General features: G+C 36.1%; 2 protein-coding genes across 2 annotated transcripts in view; one reads left to right on the top strand and one right to left on the bottom strand.

The window, feature by feature from the left end:
• Window positions 1–6,421, bottom strand: part of LOC113685817 (28S rRNA (cytosine-C(5))-methyltransferase) — a 22,445-nt gene extending 16,024 nt beyond the window's left edge. The window contains exons 1-7 of the mRNA XM_027203382.2: window positions 6,221–6,421; window positions 4,825–4,855; window positions 4,267–4,309; window positions 2,915–2,943; window positions 2,226–2,281; window positions 2,021–2,054; window positions 1,764–1,845 (exon numbers count right to left, since the gene is read on the bottom strand). Of these exons, the coding sequence (XP_027059183.2) occupies window positions 1,764–1,845; window positions 2,021–2,054; window positions 2,226–2,281; window positions 2,915–2,943; window positions 4,267–4,309; window positions 4,825–4,855; window positions 6,221–6,332 (387 nt within the window). The 5' untranslated portion in view covers window positions 6,333–6,421. The remainder of the gene's footprint in view (window positions 1–1,763; window positions 1,846–2,020; window positions 2,055–2,225; window positions 2,282–2,914; window positions 2,944–4,266; window positions 4,310–4,824; window positions 4,856–6,220) is intronic.
• Window positions 6,422–6,440: 19 nt separating this feature from the next.
• Window positions 6,441–18,521, top strand: LOC113684982 (large subunit GTPase 1 homolog). The gene is made up of 16 exons (XM_089180170.1): window positions 6,441–6,667; window positions 7,157–7,274; window positions 9,789–9,909; window positions 10,506–10,592; window positions 11,179–11,265; window positions 11,548–11,608; window positions 11,972–12,054; window positions 12,371–12,455; window positions 13,225–13,893; window positions 14,425–14,526; window positions 14,653–14,792; window positions 15,334–15,461; window positions 16,055–16,134; window positions 16,254–16,385; window positions 16,856–16,888; window positions 17,385–18,521. The coding sequence occupies exons 1-16, from the start codon at window positions 6,578–6,580 to the stop codon at window positions 17,553–17,555; spliced, it is 2,187 nt and encodes a 728-aa protein (XP_089036296.1). The 5' UTR covers window positions 6,441–6,577; the 3' UTR covers window positions 17,556–18,521.
• The last annotated feature ends 236 nt before the right edge of the window (window positions 18,522–18,757 follow it).

Genomic DNA, 18,757 nt, shown 5'->3' with positions numbered 1-18,757 from the left:
TCCGCGCTAGATTTGCATCATGATTTTCACCAGATAGAGCTGGATCCATATTGCATATCTATCACTACCTTTCTCACATATACAAGCGTTTGTTTCATTATTAGAGGCTGAGTTTTGAGGTAAATGCAGCTCCTGAGAAATATGAACACATCATCAGACAAGTCATTGCAGATGTTGATGCAGATGTAAACATGCTGATGATTTAGTTGTTCATGGTAAGACTGTTGCTGAACACGATAGAAAACTGCAAAAGCTTTTGGCTGGGATGAAAGATAAGAAACTTACCATGAGTGGTGGAGTGTACCTTCCAACTGAACAAAGTTGTTTTCATGAGAATACTCCTTTCAGAGCATAGCATTGGCCCCATAGAGGAGAAAGTGTAAGCAGTGAAAGAAGCAAGTGCCCTGAAAATTCTTTGCTGGAAAGAAGACAAGTTTGTCTGTGTCTGGGGGAAAGCACAAAAGGAGGCTTTCAACATGCTAAGAAGGGATCTGACAGGAGCATCCATGTTAGCCTACTGTAACTAGAAAGCTCACATGCAGGTCACTGTGGACACCAGCCCAGTTACACTTGATACTTTCCTAGTACAAGATACAACACACAATGACTCAAAAAGAGAAAGAAGCACTAGCCCTTGGGTGGGCCTGCCAGTAATTTTATTTGCATTTGTATGGCCTCCCAGAGTTTGACTTGGTGACTGACCATAAAGCATTAAAGACCATCTATGGCCACAGATCAAAGCCATCCATTCCCATTAAACATTGGGTGTTGAGATTACAACCCTACAATTACATAGTTCATTACATCACTTCCAGAGATAATATTGAAGATGTCTCATGAGTAACGTTGAAATGCTTCAAATGGACATGTTGCAGATTAAAAACATGATTGTGTGTTTCAGTTCCACTGTAGGCAAAGCCTCTGGCCTAGAAGATTGAGGAAATTGAAGAAGTTTTGTTTGACGGCAAAGCACTTGCACACAAGTCTTTGGAGACTAGTGACTGGAGTGAGGCTTCAAAAGCCTTTTCCCTAGTAGGTGGTGACTTAACTTATATTGGCCAGGTTCTATTGAAAGGTTACCAGAAAGCTGTGGAAGAGTGTTCTAGAATTGGCCCATGTAGGTCACCAGGGAATCATGAAAACCAACCGACAGTTGAGAAGAAAAGGTTTGGTGGCCCAGCAAAAACAAAGATGAAGAGAGGAAATGTAGGAATATAGGGAATATTTTGGTTTCAGTTGGTGTCAAAGTAAGCTTCCTACTAAGCCCACATGAGAGAGCCTGGCAGGAGATCACAGCAGATCTGTTGGGGCCCTAACCCACAGGACAACACTTACTATTTGAAGTAGATTATCTATCAAGACGGATGGAAGTAGATGTGCTCCCTTCTACAAATGTTACAATTATCAAATGTCTTGACAGCCATTTTGCAAGGTATGGTGTGTTGGTTGGTTTAGCAACTTATATTGGGTCCAAATTTGTGTCAGAGGTGAAGAAGACGTATCTAGTGAAAATGGCTATCATATACCACCACAATATACACTATTGTGGCCAAGAGCCAATGGTGAAGTGGAGCATGAGAACTGTTCACTGATCGTGGTACTGGTAACTAGATCCAGGACCTTCAGATTTTGTTGATGCAGAACACACCATAGTAGTTAAATACTGACTTTGTACAATCAATAGCATAACAACGTATACTACAATAGCCCAATTACAAATGATCAAAACATCATCAATTTAAGTGCCTATAGCATGTGCTTACCATGAAATCATCCTGGTCATCACTACCTTCCCCATCCTTCTTAGCAAGTTTTAGCCAGTTGGCATTGCTATCACTAAAAGGACTGAACAATTATAACTTAAAGTAAGTTATAATTCCTGACACAAACAATATTCATTCAATAACATGGACAATGTTCACTAGCTATTATCATTTTAACTAATTGATTGAAAACAAAAAAAAAACAGCAATTGTATTTTGATGACACTACAATCATGATTAACAGCTTAGTGTCTTACTTTGACTTGATATTTAACTTAACAAATTCTTCACCTGAAAATGATAAGAACAGCCATAGCTTAGAAACTGGGTGAATATAATAGTGACTAAATTGCTTGCAACTTGGAGTACTGCTTGTGATCAGATCTTCTAAGCCTGCATGCTTTCCAGGTTTTACCTTCTTCTCTATACAATTTTATTAAAAAGCATTAGTTACAAACAAACCACTTGATTCTTCAGCTTCCTGTGTCTCTTCAGCATCAGGTAAAGATCGTTTCATTCTATCAAAAATACAAATGATCATGCACCAATTAATATTCACCACTTATGGATCAAAATACAGACAAACCTTTGAGACAAATATTAATACTTCATTATCCATGTATTTAATCACAATAACAAAACATGACTCTGTTTTGAACAATAATACCATACAGGTCTGTTTTAAGGAGGTTCAAGGGACAACAAAAGAGTTTGGAAGTTACAATCCACCAAATAATTTGTGTTGTGAAAAAATTATCTTGAGCAAACCTAAGTATCCATTGTTGATGTAAATGTACAAGTGAGGGACTATGTTGATGAGCTCCAAAGCAGTTTTCAGATGTGTCTTTTACTAGTAAGTGTTAAATTGACATGACATGTTACATTCTCTATGGTTTGTTTTGCTATGATACATTTCATGCTCTAAGATACTGTATATTCTCTGCCTTATTAAAAAAAAAACAGTTTGAAATTTACCCTAAAATATGTGTATATGTGAAGTTTAAGTTTCCTTTAAAGCTCTGGTATCTTGCACCATCTGTGGTGATCCCAAGGGGATGAAAATAACACAATAATACCTCTGAATTACATGCAGATAAACCGTGACTAGGAAATTTTCAATAAGATTGAAAAATAAGATAAATGTACACTACCTTGCCTTCTTAGAGCTCTTCACCTCAGACTGGAAATAATTTAAAAATTAAAGTTATAAAAAACCAAGCAATCAGTTCCAGCCATATCTTACAACTTGTATACCCACTTTATGTAGCAGGCTTCAAAGTGGTCTGCACATGACATGCCAAGCTTTTTGACAGCAGAAAGAAGACACAAAGACAAAAATCCTCTGATTTGGATTAGGTGTGTAGATTTAAAACCTCTACCTCAGCCTTATGTTCTCAAACATGGAGCAATAGCTATGGACTAGGAGCTTTAAATGAACAATTAAGCCACTCTCTTGCACATTTTTTAGCCTGTCATGCAGATTGCCATTAAATCTTTGTATCAAAATAATTTTCAGGTTTTCTATTTTTTTGCAAGACATGAATCTGGTAGCTATTTTTTGTAGCTGATAAAAGATGATAATTTTTCTTATTTTATCACTGATAAACATATTCTCTTTCCACAGCCATTCCCCTGACAACCACAACTTTTCACTCATCCCTCTTATGTTAATTACCAGCCATGGTCAAAACACATTTATTTAACTCCCCAGGAAACAACAACTGACTCACAACTGATCTGAGGTTGGGCACCTTGATACTCCCACCAATTTGTGTTACAGCCCACACAGAGAAAATTTTTTGAAGTCATGGTCACAAAAATTTTTCAAACAAGAACTTAAGTAATTAAACAGCTTCTCTGGGTTAAAAGCTCCTAATCTACACCCACAATGCCATGTAAATTTTGAAAGACTCCTGCAAAAAGCAAAATTTGGACAAAAGCTTTCCTGATCTAAACAAAACAGACCTTAACTCCAATTCTCAGGAAATTCTGCAAGGCCAAGTGTTAAAACACGAAATGCCTCACCTCGCTCCTCTTTTAAGTAAGGAGTTATAACAGAACACTTAATGACTGACCCCGTGGCTAACAGTGGGTTTTGTTTCCCCAGACCTAACACGTTCCTCAACGCATACCAGCAGGCAACATTGATGGCCCAAGGAAACAATTCTCACTGTTTCCCCCTGGGCCAGTTGTTCAGTGCTTATTACTTTAATCAGACATACAAAGAATTACCCGCTTTATTTTAAATGATATTGTAGAATACATCAAATTGAGAATTTTAATGATCTTGGCATAAAATGAATTCAAACTACTTTGACTTTATTCCTTTTTTTTTTCTGCAAAGTACAAGGAACAAAGGGAAATACATGTACAAATTAAAATAGGATTGGTACTGGACTGTAATGTTTCCTGATGATAACAATATTCATGAATAAAGACTACCAGTTACTGGTAAGCATAGTTATTCTCAGAAGTGATCTCTTGGAACTATTTCAACTATTACCTTGCTTTTCCCTGACACACTTCCACTCTGATGTTTCAACTTTCTAAAAATAAATAAAAGTATGACCTTTATTGAAGTTAGAATGGAAAGGGCCACTGGAGCACAATAATAATTGACCACCTAAGTTTTACATGCCACAAGGTAAAAGTTTCATGGAGCCTTTTTTTACTTTATTCACAGCTCTTTTTTGTATTAGATCCTGCCTAACACCTCTAACCCTACTCAAGATTGACAAATTAAAATATTTCCTATGTACACCTGCAAGTTCATGATGCAGTATACCCTAAATGATGAGGCAGATTTTCAGCTGTCAAATATTCAACATGTAGTCTGTTTCAGTGCAAAATGACAATTTGAAATTATTTTATACTTATACTCTTCTCTCAATTGAATACCATCACATGAAGCAAAAAAGAATGATTATTTTGACACAAAATTGATTTCTACAGGCATTTCAGGTGACTGATATGTGTAAAAAGTAAAATTTTTGGCTAATATATGACTGACTTTAATACATTTCACAAACAAATAGCATTCTTAAATAGTACTAAAACTCACCTTTTCCTCGAATTCTGAACATTGCTCCCATCTGAATAAAGAAAGCATGCTAATCAGTAATTGATAACATTGTTCTTCCACACTTCATTGCAAGTGAGGTAGGATGTAGTTTCTTAGGCTCTTACCGACTATTTCCTCTATTCTCTTTACCAAAATATGTGATTCAGGAGTGATATTGTAACAAGAAATAGGATGCTAGATGTAGGGTTCAAAGTCCTTAGAGAATACACAATAAATTAAAGCACATTACCGGTACATCATTCAACAGATGAGTAAGTGGGTAATTTAGTATTATCAACGAGTTCATGATGTAAATTGGCCACCATAAAAGACTCTAAAAGCCAAGATTTCCAATGTTAGCCTTTCTTCACAGTGATTGGAGGAATTGTGGGTTGTGTGTGGGTAATTATATGCATCAATATGATGTTGTTTTGTTGACAAGTGTCTGAAGGTAGGCTATGACTTGGTTGCCAAGGTGATCTCCTTTCTAATGGGGATATTCACTCTGATAAAGAGCTATTGCTAAAAATGTCAGCTTTAGAATCTCTTCAGGGTAGTCGATTCAATTGATTAAGCTAGATCATCTTGTAATACCCCCACTAGCACAGCAACATAGTTTGTATAGAAACTTAACCCATTTAACTATTTGTTGAGGAGATTGCTCCCCTATCTCTACTCTGTTTCTATGTTTATTGCACCTACCCCTCCAGTGCTATTAGTTAGGTCTTTTCTATAAATACATAAGAAAAAAGTATACTGAGTTATAACTATGCTTTGCATGGTTCTTATCTATGATCCATTAGCATTAGTGAACAGACAAGTAGATGACATCCTTATTAACAACATTTTGCTCTTTAATTATCATTAATAAAACAGATAGATTCCATAATGCTATGGGTCTGTTCAGTAGTAGACTACAGAAGATATCAAAATGCAATGAGAACAGCAGTGACCTACTCTACTGCCCCTTGTGTGCCATTTATTTGTTGATACCACATTTTGAGGTATTTTGTAACCTACCACTGAACAGATGCATCTAGCAAAAAAGAATCCACTTGTTAAGTCTAATATGAAACTTTGAATCACAATACAAATCTACGCTGTTTCATGATTTAAGCCCTAGGCCTCGTATGTTTTATTGCTATGAAAGAGATGCTTTGGATGAATTCGTTTCTGAATGACTAAATGAATCGTGAAGTAACATAAATTGTCCCTAAAGGGCTCCGTTACAATCGTTCACAAGATTTTAAACAACCACACCTAATGGCCATGTCACATCTCATAAGTCCTTTTAAACTTTCAAAATCAGTCCCTACTTCTACTTCGTGATGATGAAGATTTAGCTTGGTTTTGTTTTGTTCCTTACTGGATCACATTGAATGGCTACTTTGCTTACCTAACTGTTTCGGTAACTTTGGCGCTGGTTGCTTCTTTGCCTTCCTCCCAGGACCCTTTTTCGGTGGGTTTTCTTGAGTAGATCCCTTACTCGAAAGTTTTCTTCTTCCCATAACAGCACAGTCCCAGAAACTTTAAAGGCTCCACTAAATTCTTGCTTCGTGATTGTAATGCCTGCACGTGTGTCGTGGGAAGAGTACTGGGAACGAACATTATACTGTGTGTTTGGGACATGTGAAACCTCCAGGAGGCTTACACGAATCAATATTTGGAATTCAGCGGCAGCATGTGACTGTCGCAGAACGATGATACCTCGTTGTTGGCTGAAAATGATTTTGTAATTATTATTTTAATTCAAATGGGCAAGAAAAACCAAAACTCTTTGGGGAAGAGTATCATAAAACAAAGTGCTAAGAGTAGGGGGAATATCAAGCACGCAAATAGTTGGGTAAGTGATCTTTCAGGTAATTTAGTGTTAACAACTGAGTTGAAAACGTAAATTGGCCACCGTAAAGGGTAAAAACGGTGGCCAATTAACGTTTTCAACTCAGTAGTTAACACTAAATTACCTGCTATACTCTCCCACCGACGCGAAGTTTCAGTTGGTCATCTGAGACGTATTCTAACTTTGAGAAGTTGGTGAATTTCTTTTCCTGCCTTTGTGGGTATAAGGACACATAAGTTATATTTTCCCGTTGTGCTCTGTATCACATATTCTCAAATTCTACTTTTCAACTTGGTTGAACAGTCTTCTCTGCTTTAAACCTTGATTGGAAGTACATGAACTTGTTCTTTACTAACGATACGAGGACGTTGCTTAACACATTCACACTGCTGAGCTGAACATGAATATAGATGCCAAGTGATTCTAAAGACTATTTTCATTTTTTTTTTAAGAGGAGAAATTTTTAGAAAGTCTAAATCTTCTTCTCATTAGCTACATAACAGTGAAGTTGACAATGAAGCAGGACCTAGTCTACAGTCCATCACAGAACAAAGTGCCTTGGATGATTTCTTGGCAACAGCTGAACTCGCTGGTACAGAGTTCATGGCAGGTGAAGTTATTGTTATGTTAATGGAGTTCACGATGTCTGCTTCATGTATATTTACTGTACTTAACATTAACAAGTAATTAAGTTTTTACTTATTATTTTGGAGATATTTTTAAAGTTCCTTTTTTTTTATTTAAGGGAGGTTGGGTCTAGAAAAAGTTTATCTCATTTAGAAGAACTTTTCCTCAGGAGTTAGAAAATAACTGTCATTTTGTTCACTCTACATTGCAATTGTGATGGGAGTGCTGTGAAATTGGTCTTATTTCCAACTTTTGTGGCTAGAAGCATGCCATCTTGGACATGACATCGGCTATGACATAGCAGTAGTCAAACTTAGTTTGACCCTTTGTCCTTGTTGACCTGTTTGACCTTTGTGACAAGAATATTCTAGTAATTAAACTATGGTGAACTGTCTTGTGGTTGAATATCAAAATACACATCAAAATACAAAAGGAAAAGGCATAAGCTTTGACAAGCTACTGGAAAGTGAAATATTTAAAAAACTTTGGCTGGCAAAAACCCTGAGAAGTGTCAAAATGAAGCCCCTAAGCAAAATGTATGGGCATGAAAGTTGTCCTTGTTGACCTTCACTTGAAATTCAAAGCTATGTTGACTTTTTCTATAAAAAAATTGAAATAAATTGAAGCTCAAAATGGTGATAGACCACATGTGGTAAATTCTTAGTGATTGAATGAAAATTATACTTTGCTAAGTAAGGGCCCATATTTATTTATTCAATCCATATTGATTTGACACCATACTATTGTACATAGCAGTAATAAATGTCCTCCAACCAACTACTTGACATAATTATTCAATACTGATACTTTTAAAAGAAATTGAAAGTATCATTTTAGTTTCAATTATCTTGAGGTAATTTCTAATGTAATCACTGTTTGACAGAGAGGACTTTCTAGTGCTCATTATAATTAATGAAGCCCTTCATCTCCTCACAATTCACAACATTTCAAACAATTTAGAATGAAAAATAATGTGGTGAATCAAATTCTAAGCACAAAAGATTACATCACCACTTGCAACTTAAAGCTAAAAGCAGAAACAAAATTTAATTCTTAACAACTTTTGCGTTTTATGTGCATTAAGTTTGAAAACTGAATTTTGTCGGTGTTTCTGCAAAGGATGATCTTCAAGTCTATCCTTTCTAACTTGTTTCATGCCAACCAGGGCTGTTCTAAGGCACAACTGCCTGGTGCTCAGTAATATGCTGAAGCTGGGTTCCTGAAATGGCAAAAATAATTTTTCATTCAGGTAGATATGTGAAATGAATCTGTCGTAGGCACTGCAGTCTTCTTTATCAAAATAATACTCCAGAGCTAGGATTTTTTTGAGGAAAAACTATCTCTGCCTTTCAAATTGAGTAGATGACCTAGTACATTTAATTCTTGGCGACGTATATATTCTAGTTTTCTGTAGGCTTTCAGTGGTCACAAAAGCAGGTGGATGTTACTCCTTGAAACTCAATTTCCTGGCCTTCTTTGTCAACAGAGGTTCTTCTTCCTCTGAACACAAGCTTTGTTGTATTTGAAACATAAATGGATGTATTACACCCTCTGGGTTAAAATCCAAGTTGAGAATTTAATCAGTAGGACTCTCCTCATTGCTGTTTTCCTTTTTCACATCCATCTTAGCAGGAATTTAAGTCAGCATGCTTGACTATTGCTATGTCATAGTTATGTTATAACAAAGATGAAGGTTTTTAACTTGAAAATGCTTGTTTTTAGCTCAAATGAATAGCCATTTAGGATAATGCAAGTAAGGAAATTTTGATATGGCTAAACTTTTCTAGACCTTACTTTCCCTTTAAATGATACCAGGAAACTGACTTTTATAGGGGATTTATTCTTTTATTCATCTAGTTATTACTGTGAAATTTAGAAAAGTCTCAGGGTTGATAAAATTTTGGAAATGTTTGTGATGTTGTGACCATCACTTATTATGGTTACATTTATCTCAAGTGTGGTTAAATTTTTGTTCATGCAACCAAGATAATCCAGAAATGTTATTGGTGTTCATGGTTATAAGAGCTTCCAGCTATCAAAATTCCATAAACTTTTCATGGTTGAGTGATGACCTAAATATTGGCCCCTTGAGATTTCAAGTAGTAACCTTCATGCAACTTTGTATAAATTGCCTTGAGATGTATTACAAATTTGATTCTGAATGCCACCATTTGGCGAAAAAAATCTCAATAACCTGGCCTTGCATGTATAACATCTCAGAGTTGGTTCATGAACAACTGCTGATCTTAGTCAGAGTAATTATGGTAAAAATCACAGTTTAAGTCAAGAATACTTTTTTGTATTCAGTACAGCACCTCATTGCTTTAAAAAAATTTGTGAAGAGATGGTAAAGGGAGAAATATAAGTAGCCAGGTTTGCTAAGCAAAGTTCAAGATGGAGGCTATGGTAGTCAAACTGCTACATGAAAATCATATATCAATAACATGGTCAATCATTTGTAGAACATTTGTCTTTTGAAACATTTTTCTTATTACAGAAAAGTTGAACACAACAATTGTGACACCAGGGAGTAATGAGGGTCTCCTGAGTATTGAAACTGTTGCTGCCATTAAACAAGCACAGAGGGACAACCAGCATTTCCTCAGGATTCCTCGCAGGTTTATTCATACTGATTTTGTGGTCTAAATTTTTCCTTGGCTTCAAAATTTTCAAAGCAGTTTTATTCTTGTGCTCTTTCTCTTTTATCATGGTAAAAGATCAAAGACAAATGAAAATACATATTAAACTGGTTTTTGAACTTTTGAGCAATATCAACAACTTCATTTTTTGTTCCTGATAGTTACAAGTCAAGTAACAGCAGTTATAAACTACATGTATTTCAAAGAGTGCAGGCTGCCCTTCATTACCAGAAAGGGCTAGAAAGATACACCAGCCACACTTAGTGTGATTTATTAATGTATTTTGGGGTCAGATACCTCTCATGCATGCATACCCACACAAAACACAAAAAAGCAGAAAAAAAAGTAAAAAAGCAGGACAAACAGCAGACAAAGAGAACTAAGGAAGATGCTTTTTTTATGCAATGGAAAGCCAGTAAAAATGAGGGTTAAAAAAAATGCAATTAGTACTTAGAATAAGAGTGGACTTCAGAAAGAAAATTTGAACCACTATGTTGATAGAGTGCATTTCCATTAAGGACCATGGCTCATGATTGTCAGAAATTGATAACATGATTATGATTTTTACCTTAAAGGCCAAACTGGAATGAGCACATGACAGCTGAGGATCTAGACCAAATAGAAAAGGACAGTTTTCTTGAATGGAGAAGACACCTTGCCCAGTAAGAATCTTTCCTTCCATAAAGTGGAACATCTTAGTGAGGTTCAGCACAGTGATTTTCATAAACATGCATTGGTTGAAATGGATGGGTGTCATAAAGATTTTTATCATTCCAGTTTTTTCATCAGCAGTGAACAAAAGGATCTCTAGCACAAGTTAAATGAAGCTGTCCTTTAACATGCATGACATGCTCTCTTAAACAACATGTGGAAACTGGTTATGTTTTTGTAACATATACAAGAACAGTATCAAATATGTTTTATTAAAAGTTCCGTCATAAACTAACTAAAGGTAAAAGTTGACTGTGAGTAGTTGAGAAAAATCTTAAGGTGTTTTGATCTCATCATAGCTATTATTACCAATATTAAATGACTTTAATTATGAATTCCATTGATAATTACTGTTAGTAATGATTGTTGATTGTTATTATCATTAGTATAATTATAATAATATAAGAATTAACTATCATTGCCTTGATAAAATTTATACTACACACTTGGATTATTAATACATGAGCATCCCTTTAAGAGGTATTTCCCCAAATATCCACACTGAGTAATTCCTTAAAAATGAAATAATTTCTCTAGGTTGCAAGAGAAAGAATATATACTTCTTACACCATTTGAGCGTAATCTTGCATTTTGGAGACAGTTGTGGAGAGTGATTGAACGCAGGTAGAAGATTTCTTTAGAACCATACTTAACAGCTGACAGGCAGACATATGATGATTTGAATAACAGGAATACTTGTACATGTAATTTTAACACAGTAAAGTCAAACAAAAAATCCTGAACTTCATCAAAATTTGGTCAGAACTATTACTTTCACTTAGCTTGTTTATCATTGCAAATTGTACTTAATTTTGGATAATTAAGTCATGCAGCCACATGCTCTGTCCCTTTTTTGTACAATTCGAGGATTCCTTAATTAATCAATAACATTTTTTATCTCTATAGTGATGTGGTAGTCCAGATTGTAGATGCAAGGAATCCCCTCTTGTTTAGATGTGAAGATTTGGTAAGAAATCGTTTTCATTCAATTTTTGTAATATTGGTGACTGTTACTACACTTCAACTAAGAAGGAATAGGCATAGTGCCTCATAAACTGAAGAATGACCAATCCAGGTGAGGGTGGTGCAGTGACAGGTCTACATGAGATTTCCCTGTCCTTGCACCATGAGGAATAACCAGAACCTTTGTCTCCTTGTTAACACAAGGAATGTGCTAAAGTTCTTGTGTCTTAAATGTTAATCAATTTCCTAAGTGCATCTGGGGTACATAAACTGTGCATACTTCATGGAACATGATGGGGAGGTGTTTTTTGTAAATGAAATTTGTTAGCATTGGTTTGCTCTAAAATCCAATTTTACTTCTTTCTAGGAGAATTATGTGATAGAAGTGGATCCAAAAAAATGCAACCTTCTTCTTATAAATAAAGCAGACTTGTTATCTCTAGAGCAGAGGTAAAAACTTAACCATTATTGTAAAAAGTTTTTGAAGTTGACATTCAATAATTTCATATTGCAACCAATCAGACCTGGTTGACATGAATAATAATTACTATCCTTATGACAATAAGGAAAAACGTAATGAGCAACTTCACCAATAGTTGATTTATGTAGACAACAGTTGAATGATGGATCTGGTAAACTTTTTGACCATGAATATGAATATGTTCCAAACAGTTACTCATTCATTCCTTCCTCCTCTGTATAAGTGAGCATCAACCACAAGTATGTTGTTATTGCTTAGAGATTCTTGTCTGTTGACAACACACAGATATTCATGGTCAAGATATTTCAGGAGTATTGGGTTACCAGTGGCTTTCTGGTCTGCACAACAAGAGACTGAGCGGCTCTCAGTTGTAAGTCCAGTTTAGACGTTGCAAACATAAAGTTTTAAATGTAGTTTTTTGTCAATGATTGTGAATATACGAAAGTCATATATTTGAACTGCGGATAAAGACGTGAATATGAAAACGATCTTCTCACTAATGAACACTACTTGCAATTGAGCCGTAGTGAAAATAGGGCCTGAAAAAAATTCAGGCCAGTACGGGATTTGAACCCATGTTCATTACTGTGAAGATGGCTTTCATATTCACGGCTTTAATTGCAGTTCAAATATATGACTTTCATATATTCACAGTTGTTAACTGGCCACTTCACGGGTTTATTTGGAACCAACATGATGACCAGCTCTCAGTTGGCTCGTTAGCTCAATTGGTAAAGCACTGCACTGGTATCACAGGGGTCATGGGTTCAAATCCCGAACAGGCCTGAATTTTTTTTCAGGCCTTATCTTCACTACTGCTCAAGTAGTGTTCATTACTGTGAAGATCGCTTTTATATTCATGTAGTTTTTTTTCTTCAAGCAAAGTGTCTGAAAGCTTCAAGCCACATAGGTTATTCTGAAAAAGGACTCTGATAAAAGTTGAAAGCATTCTGATAAATTTATAGACTTAATGTCACAATTGCATTAGAGCAAGGGGAAATACCCTTTGATAAACAATCGTGCTATTTACTCTCCTTCTTGCCAGAAAATGACTTTCATATAAATATGTTCTCTTGATAATGGCATGCAGTAGATGTTTCGTCAAAAAGCGGTCAATTCAAATATTTTTTTCTTTTCAGCTAAATGCTGCTTCTGAAGAGGAAGAGAACTCTGAACAAGATGAAGAGAAAATAGAAGGGGATGAAGACGATGAAGGGGAAGAATATGAAGAACAAAGTGTTACATTGTGGTCAAAACTCTCACAAATGACTTTTGAAAATGACGATCAACAAGCAACTATTCAGGATCCTCGTGCTGTATCTGATGCAGACCAAGTTTCGTTAACTTCACATGATAAGATATCTGAAGATAAATGTGAAGATTTAATGTCAACTCCACAGAGCACGATTGACACAGACTTGAAACATTTTAAGTCAAATGTTGAAGACAAAGGTAACAGTTCTTTGTATTCCTATGAAAGTGAACAGTCCTTGGATTCAGAAAAAGTGAAACAACTTTCTGTCACTACAAAGGCTGGTAGTTTATCTGGTCATGGCTCAGTGAATGAAATATCCTCAAAGAAAGAACTCAAAGAAAGAGAAACAACTGATGACAGTCTTGATCCCTGCTTGGAAAATACATCTGAGGTTGTTGAACAGTCTACTACAGACTTTGAAAGCTTTGATGATGAGTTCTCAGCAAAGCTACTAACGAAAGACGAATTGTTAGCTTTGTTTCAAATGCTACATACAAAAAAGATACAAAACACAGTTGGTGATTCACACAGTATTCTCACTACTGTTGGTTTGGTAAGTAAACTCAAGATGTGTCCATTGGGTATACCACTCAGGTGAATAACTCGTGCCCATTGACTTGCCTAGACAAAAGAACAAATGAATTGGTTTCCCGTTTCGTAACATTTACTAGAGAGGAAATAATTTTGATCAACTAGGCGACTTTTTTAAGTAAAAAACTCCAAGAATTGAAAAAAAGTTGTTTAGTTTACACAGTGTCCAGAGAATGCGACAGGAGGCTCAAGCAACAAAAACTTCCATGTTGGGTCGATTTTAAATGTTCCTGTAATTCATCGCTAAGCAGCTTTGATTCCTAATGATTTTCGTAATGAACACAGGTCATTTGGCTAGTTTAAAGCAGCATTGTTTTGGCTTTTTCTTCATTATATACCTCAGTGTCGATAACTGTGGTAGATGTTTACTACCATAGGTAGGTATTTCGGTTTGAAGCAGAATACAATGAATTATCACACTCTAGGAGTGATTTTTATCTTGTACATAAAAACTTCACTCGTTCATGTCCATTTTTCATCACACCTTGAACAGGTTGGTTATCCCAATGTGGGGAAAAGTTCAACGATCAACACACTTCTAAATGACAAGAAAGTCCCAGTATCAGCTACTCCTGGACGAACAAAGCACTTTCAGGTATTGAACATTTTACCAAATTGAAGTAGTTGTGGTTAACACACAAAGCCTGAGTACTCAGTCAGTATGTAAATCGCGAAGCGCGTCCTTTTTGCTTGTAAATATTTTACGACTGTTTTATTTCAGACACTGTATGTCAATGATGAGGTGCTGCTGTGTGACTGTCCAGGCTTGGTCTTCCCATCGTTTGTGTCCACTAAAGCCGACATGATCCTTAATGGGATATTACCGATTGACCAAATGAGAGACCACGTCCCAGCTGTGTCTCTGATATCCTTTACATGTCGGCCATTGTCGACTCAGTAATCTTACATCAAAGTTACTTTGTGCGCTTTCCTACACTGCCACAATCTTTTTTATTGTTGGGCCACTTCGTAAAATACCATATTACTCTTACATATGTCTGATTCTTTGGAATTCCTTTGTTGTTTTGCTTCCCTTGTAGATAATTTGCATACTTTTTAGAATTGTAGGAATGAATAGCAGTGCTAATGCTAGCTGATTAAAGTTAAGTTTTTGTGATGTTCAAGTTCCTAGGTAGTCTTTATATCTGCCTTAACTGTTATTGGAGATGACTCAATCAAACGGAATGCTACTCTACAGTTCGTACTTGCATCCTGAATTCCGATATACCATTGAGACAAAGAAAGCTGAGCTTGCCTCTTTAGCAGGCCTATTTCACTAATCGAACTGGCTTGTAGCTTTGCGTAGATTTTTACTTAATCTGTTGTTTCATAATTTTTTTATTTGCAATCCGGAAACGTTTGGAAGTAGACTATTAGATTATACTGTTTCCTTTAACTGAAACCACCTTTGTAAGAGAATCCCTCGCGGTGTTCTTGAAGTAGTGTATGGTATAAACATTGTCCCACCCCAGGAGGGAGAGGATCCCAACAGAGCTCCTCATGCCGAAGAGCTACTCTCCTCTTATGGCTGTAAGTTGAGCTCATTTTCGTGATTCATAAAATGTTCGCTAGATTTGGTTAAATTTGTCAAATTTTCACAAGTCATTGTATCTACAATACCTTTTCACATATTAATTTACATAACAAAGGAAGAAAGAAAGAAATATGATGAAAAAAAGGTAAAATCCGTAGCAGAGCCACGGAAAACAGTTTTATTTGTAAATTTTGCAAATTTTAACAAGCCCATGGAAAAAGTCGAATCTGTTACATCTACTTTCAATCCTGTAATCAAGTAGTTTCTCGTTCTTTATTATTCGAGAACAGCCAGTGTCATAGCGTTGGCCTCTAGCTTATTTTGCCCTTGCTCCTGTTTCTTCGCAATGTCCACCGCCGTAACTGGCCGGCTTTGGACATCCAAGTAGTCGAACAAAATCTACTTTTCAGGGGTAAATAATGACTGTTGTTGTTGTTTTTAAGCAATCACAGTATGGAATTTTAAACTAGGTAATTTCTTGCGGGATAAGCCTTAGTGGGAAAGTTGATAATAGGAAATTAGAGCTTTAAAACTGGCAGTAAAATATAAGGGAGCATTGACTTAATGATTGCGGAAAATTTTTTCTCAGATACCAGAGGTTTTATGACATCACATGGTATCCCGGATGAATCCAGGTCAGCTCGATACATTCTCAAGGATTATGTTAAGGTATGTGATTCAGCTGATGATGTACATCGGTAAGTTGTCTTGCCCTCTTCTTACACAACACAAATCTTGTGTATCCTCTTGAAGGAAATTTTGTACTGAGGTGTTTTTATCTTACGCAGGGCAAACTTCTCTATTGCATTGCACCTCCTGGACAGAACGAAAGTGAATTTCAGCAGATTGGATACAAACTACAAAGCGTCGCTGACATTGAAAGAAAAGATAAGCAAGCCAAAAAGAGAGTCCAGAAGCAGGTACACTTGTCGGTACGCTTGTTTGCAGTGAAGGTTATCCAGACTAAAATTTTGAAAAATGACAAAAATAGCTTAAGTTGCAGTTTTGATGTTTGCCTTGAGAAATGAAAGTTGGTCGTCCAATTTGCTTCAAAACTTTCCATGAGTGGAAGAAAATTATAATAATAACTTCTAAAAAAAAAAAGAAGGAAAAAAGCGCCGTCTATCACGCGAGGCAATGAAATTCGGCGAAAAAAGAATTGTGTCTGTCACGCGACGGACCTAGGCCAAGAAAGAGGAACTGCCCCTAGGCTTTGCAGAATACCAGTGGATAGTGAAGGAGGCAATTTTGAAAAAAATGCTTGCGAAATGTGAAGTGATTGTCCAAATATCTTGCAGTTTGTTCAGTAATGTTTCCTTGTCTGTTGTGAATTACTTACGTTGATCCTAGAGCATGACCTCTGATTTACCAATTACTGTCTCATATTTAGACAAGCGATGTGGACAAGAACTTCTTTAAACAGGTAATTTATCCAGCATAGATCACTCAACTTCTCCTCCCTCTCCAGAGACTCTTTGTCATTTAACAAATAGATTCCAAGTTGCCGTGCGTCTGTTCAGTAATAGATCACAGATGACGTCAAAATGTGGAGGAACAAAAAAGTGGCACACGAGGTGCAGCCGAGTGTGTTACTGATGTTCTTACCACATTTTGACGTCCTCTGTGATCTATTACTGAACAGACGCACGGCAACATGGAATCTATTTGTTTTATATAATAAAGAATTAAAATATATGGGAAAAAAGTTTTAATGATGACGTCATCTATACGTCTGTCCTCCAATAGATCATAAGTGAGAACTAATCAGAATGCGTGCATAACTGAGCTTATTATATAATTCATTAGAGATTATGATTTATTAAAAGAGGAGAGAGCCTAAGGCACTTTACAATTTACAGCTAGAAGAGAAAATAACAATTACAGCGACAAAAATCTTTGTCTGTTTGTTTTATTTTTAGCAGGGACAAGTTCGCTGGTTTACGCGAGGTTTTCACGCCACAGAGTCAAGCCAATATGGGGCGGCGGCAATCCCAGCACTAGAGGGTAATGCGGGCATGCCTTATAAACCATGGAAGAAACACTATAATAGAAACAAGAGGGAGAAGCTCCGTAGGCTTGTGAACAAGTAAAAATCATGTGGATCACAGGCATCATATTTGTAGTAACTCTGTTTTTTACTTGTTGTCGACAATTTTCCCCAGCTATCACCATTAAGAGAGAGCAGAAAAAAAGGAGCAACTTTAATCAACTTTCCTTGATCATTTTGATATCATGTTTAGCCAACGTCTTAACTGGTTTTTGTGACGAGAATACCAAATAAACGGATAACCGGTAATAAGTCAGCGGTGTTCAGGTTGAGAAGTTTTCTCTAATACATGCCTGACTTACCATCCATAATTTTAATATTTTATTGCACGCAGTTTCTCACAAAATTACTACCGAAACACAAGGTCGTAGTCAGATGAATGGCCAAAGTTGGTTTCCTTCCAGTGGTAATTTACACGATTCTCTTATGTGAAATGATGATGAGAGTCGGATGCAGAGAACGCGGTACTAAAAACAGAGAGAGTAATTAAACAAAATAGATTGCTTTTCATATCCCAAGTGGTCTGTTGGTAGCCTTTTAGTGTTGGGATGAATAAAAGTACCTCTTAAATTTAAAAGAGGACAGGTATTGCCAATAGCGTGAAAGATGTGAAATCCTAATCCCACTAATATACATGAGTTCAATTGTGAGTCATCTGGTCTAGCGGCGAGTCACTTCATAACTGAAACAAAACAAAGTAAAAAGGTAATCTTTATGCCCGTAAATGTATTAGCGAGTCAACGTTTTAAGTGTGTTGCAGTTGTGAAAGTTTGTGTTAAACCAGGTAGTTATAAATAACTATAATTCGTCATCTAATGTCTTTCCTTTTAATAAGTTAGAAACAAGAATGACTGCTTCTATTTACTGATTGTCGTGTAAAAACTTTGTGTTTCCTGATTATGATATCAATCGGAAATAGTTTTCATCTTATTTTCAACTTAGGGAACAGAAAAATACGTATCTTATGATGTTGTGTTAGTTTATAATACTTAAACTGATATATGTTCAATTGTTGATCATCTCTTCAACTCTTCTTGACAATTTCTTTTCTGCCTTGGTCAGATATGTCTCTTTTAGGTCGTTTGTGATGTTTTCCGGCAAAATCTCTGGCTTTATCGTCCAAAACATCCAATGCCTTTTTCCAGCTTATAGAAGACACATCGTGTCTCTCTAACCAACATGATTGCGTAACAGAGTTATTTCGTGGTTCAGCCTTTATTTTTGGCAGCTTTGTTTGGCCGCTAT

Source organism: Pocillopora damicornis, chromosome 8, assembly GCF_964200805.1.
Source record: "Pocillopora damicornis chromosome 8, jaPocDami1.2, whole genome shotgun sequence".
Lineage (NCBI taxonomy): Eukaryota > Metazoa > Cnidaria > Anthozoa > Scleractinia > Pocilloporidae > Pocillopora > Pocillopora damicornis.
This window is presented reverse-complemented; position numbering and strand designations above follow the sequence as displayed.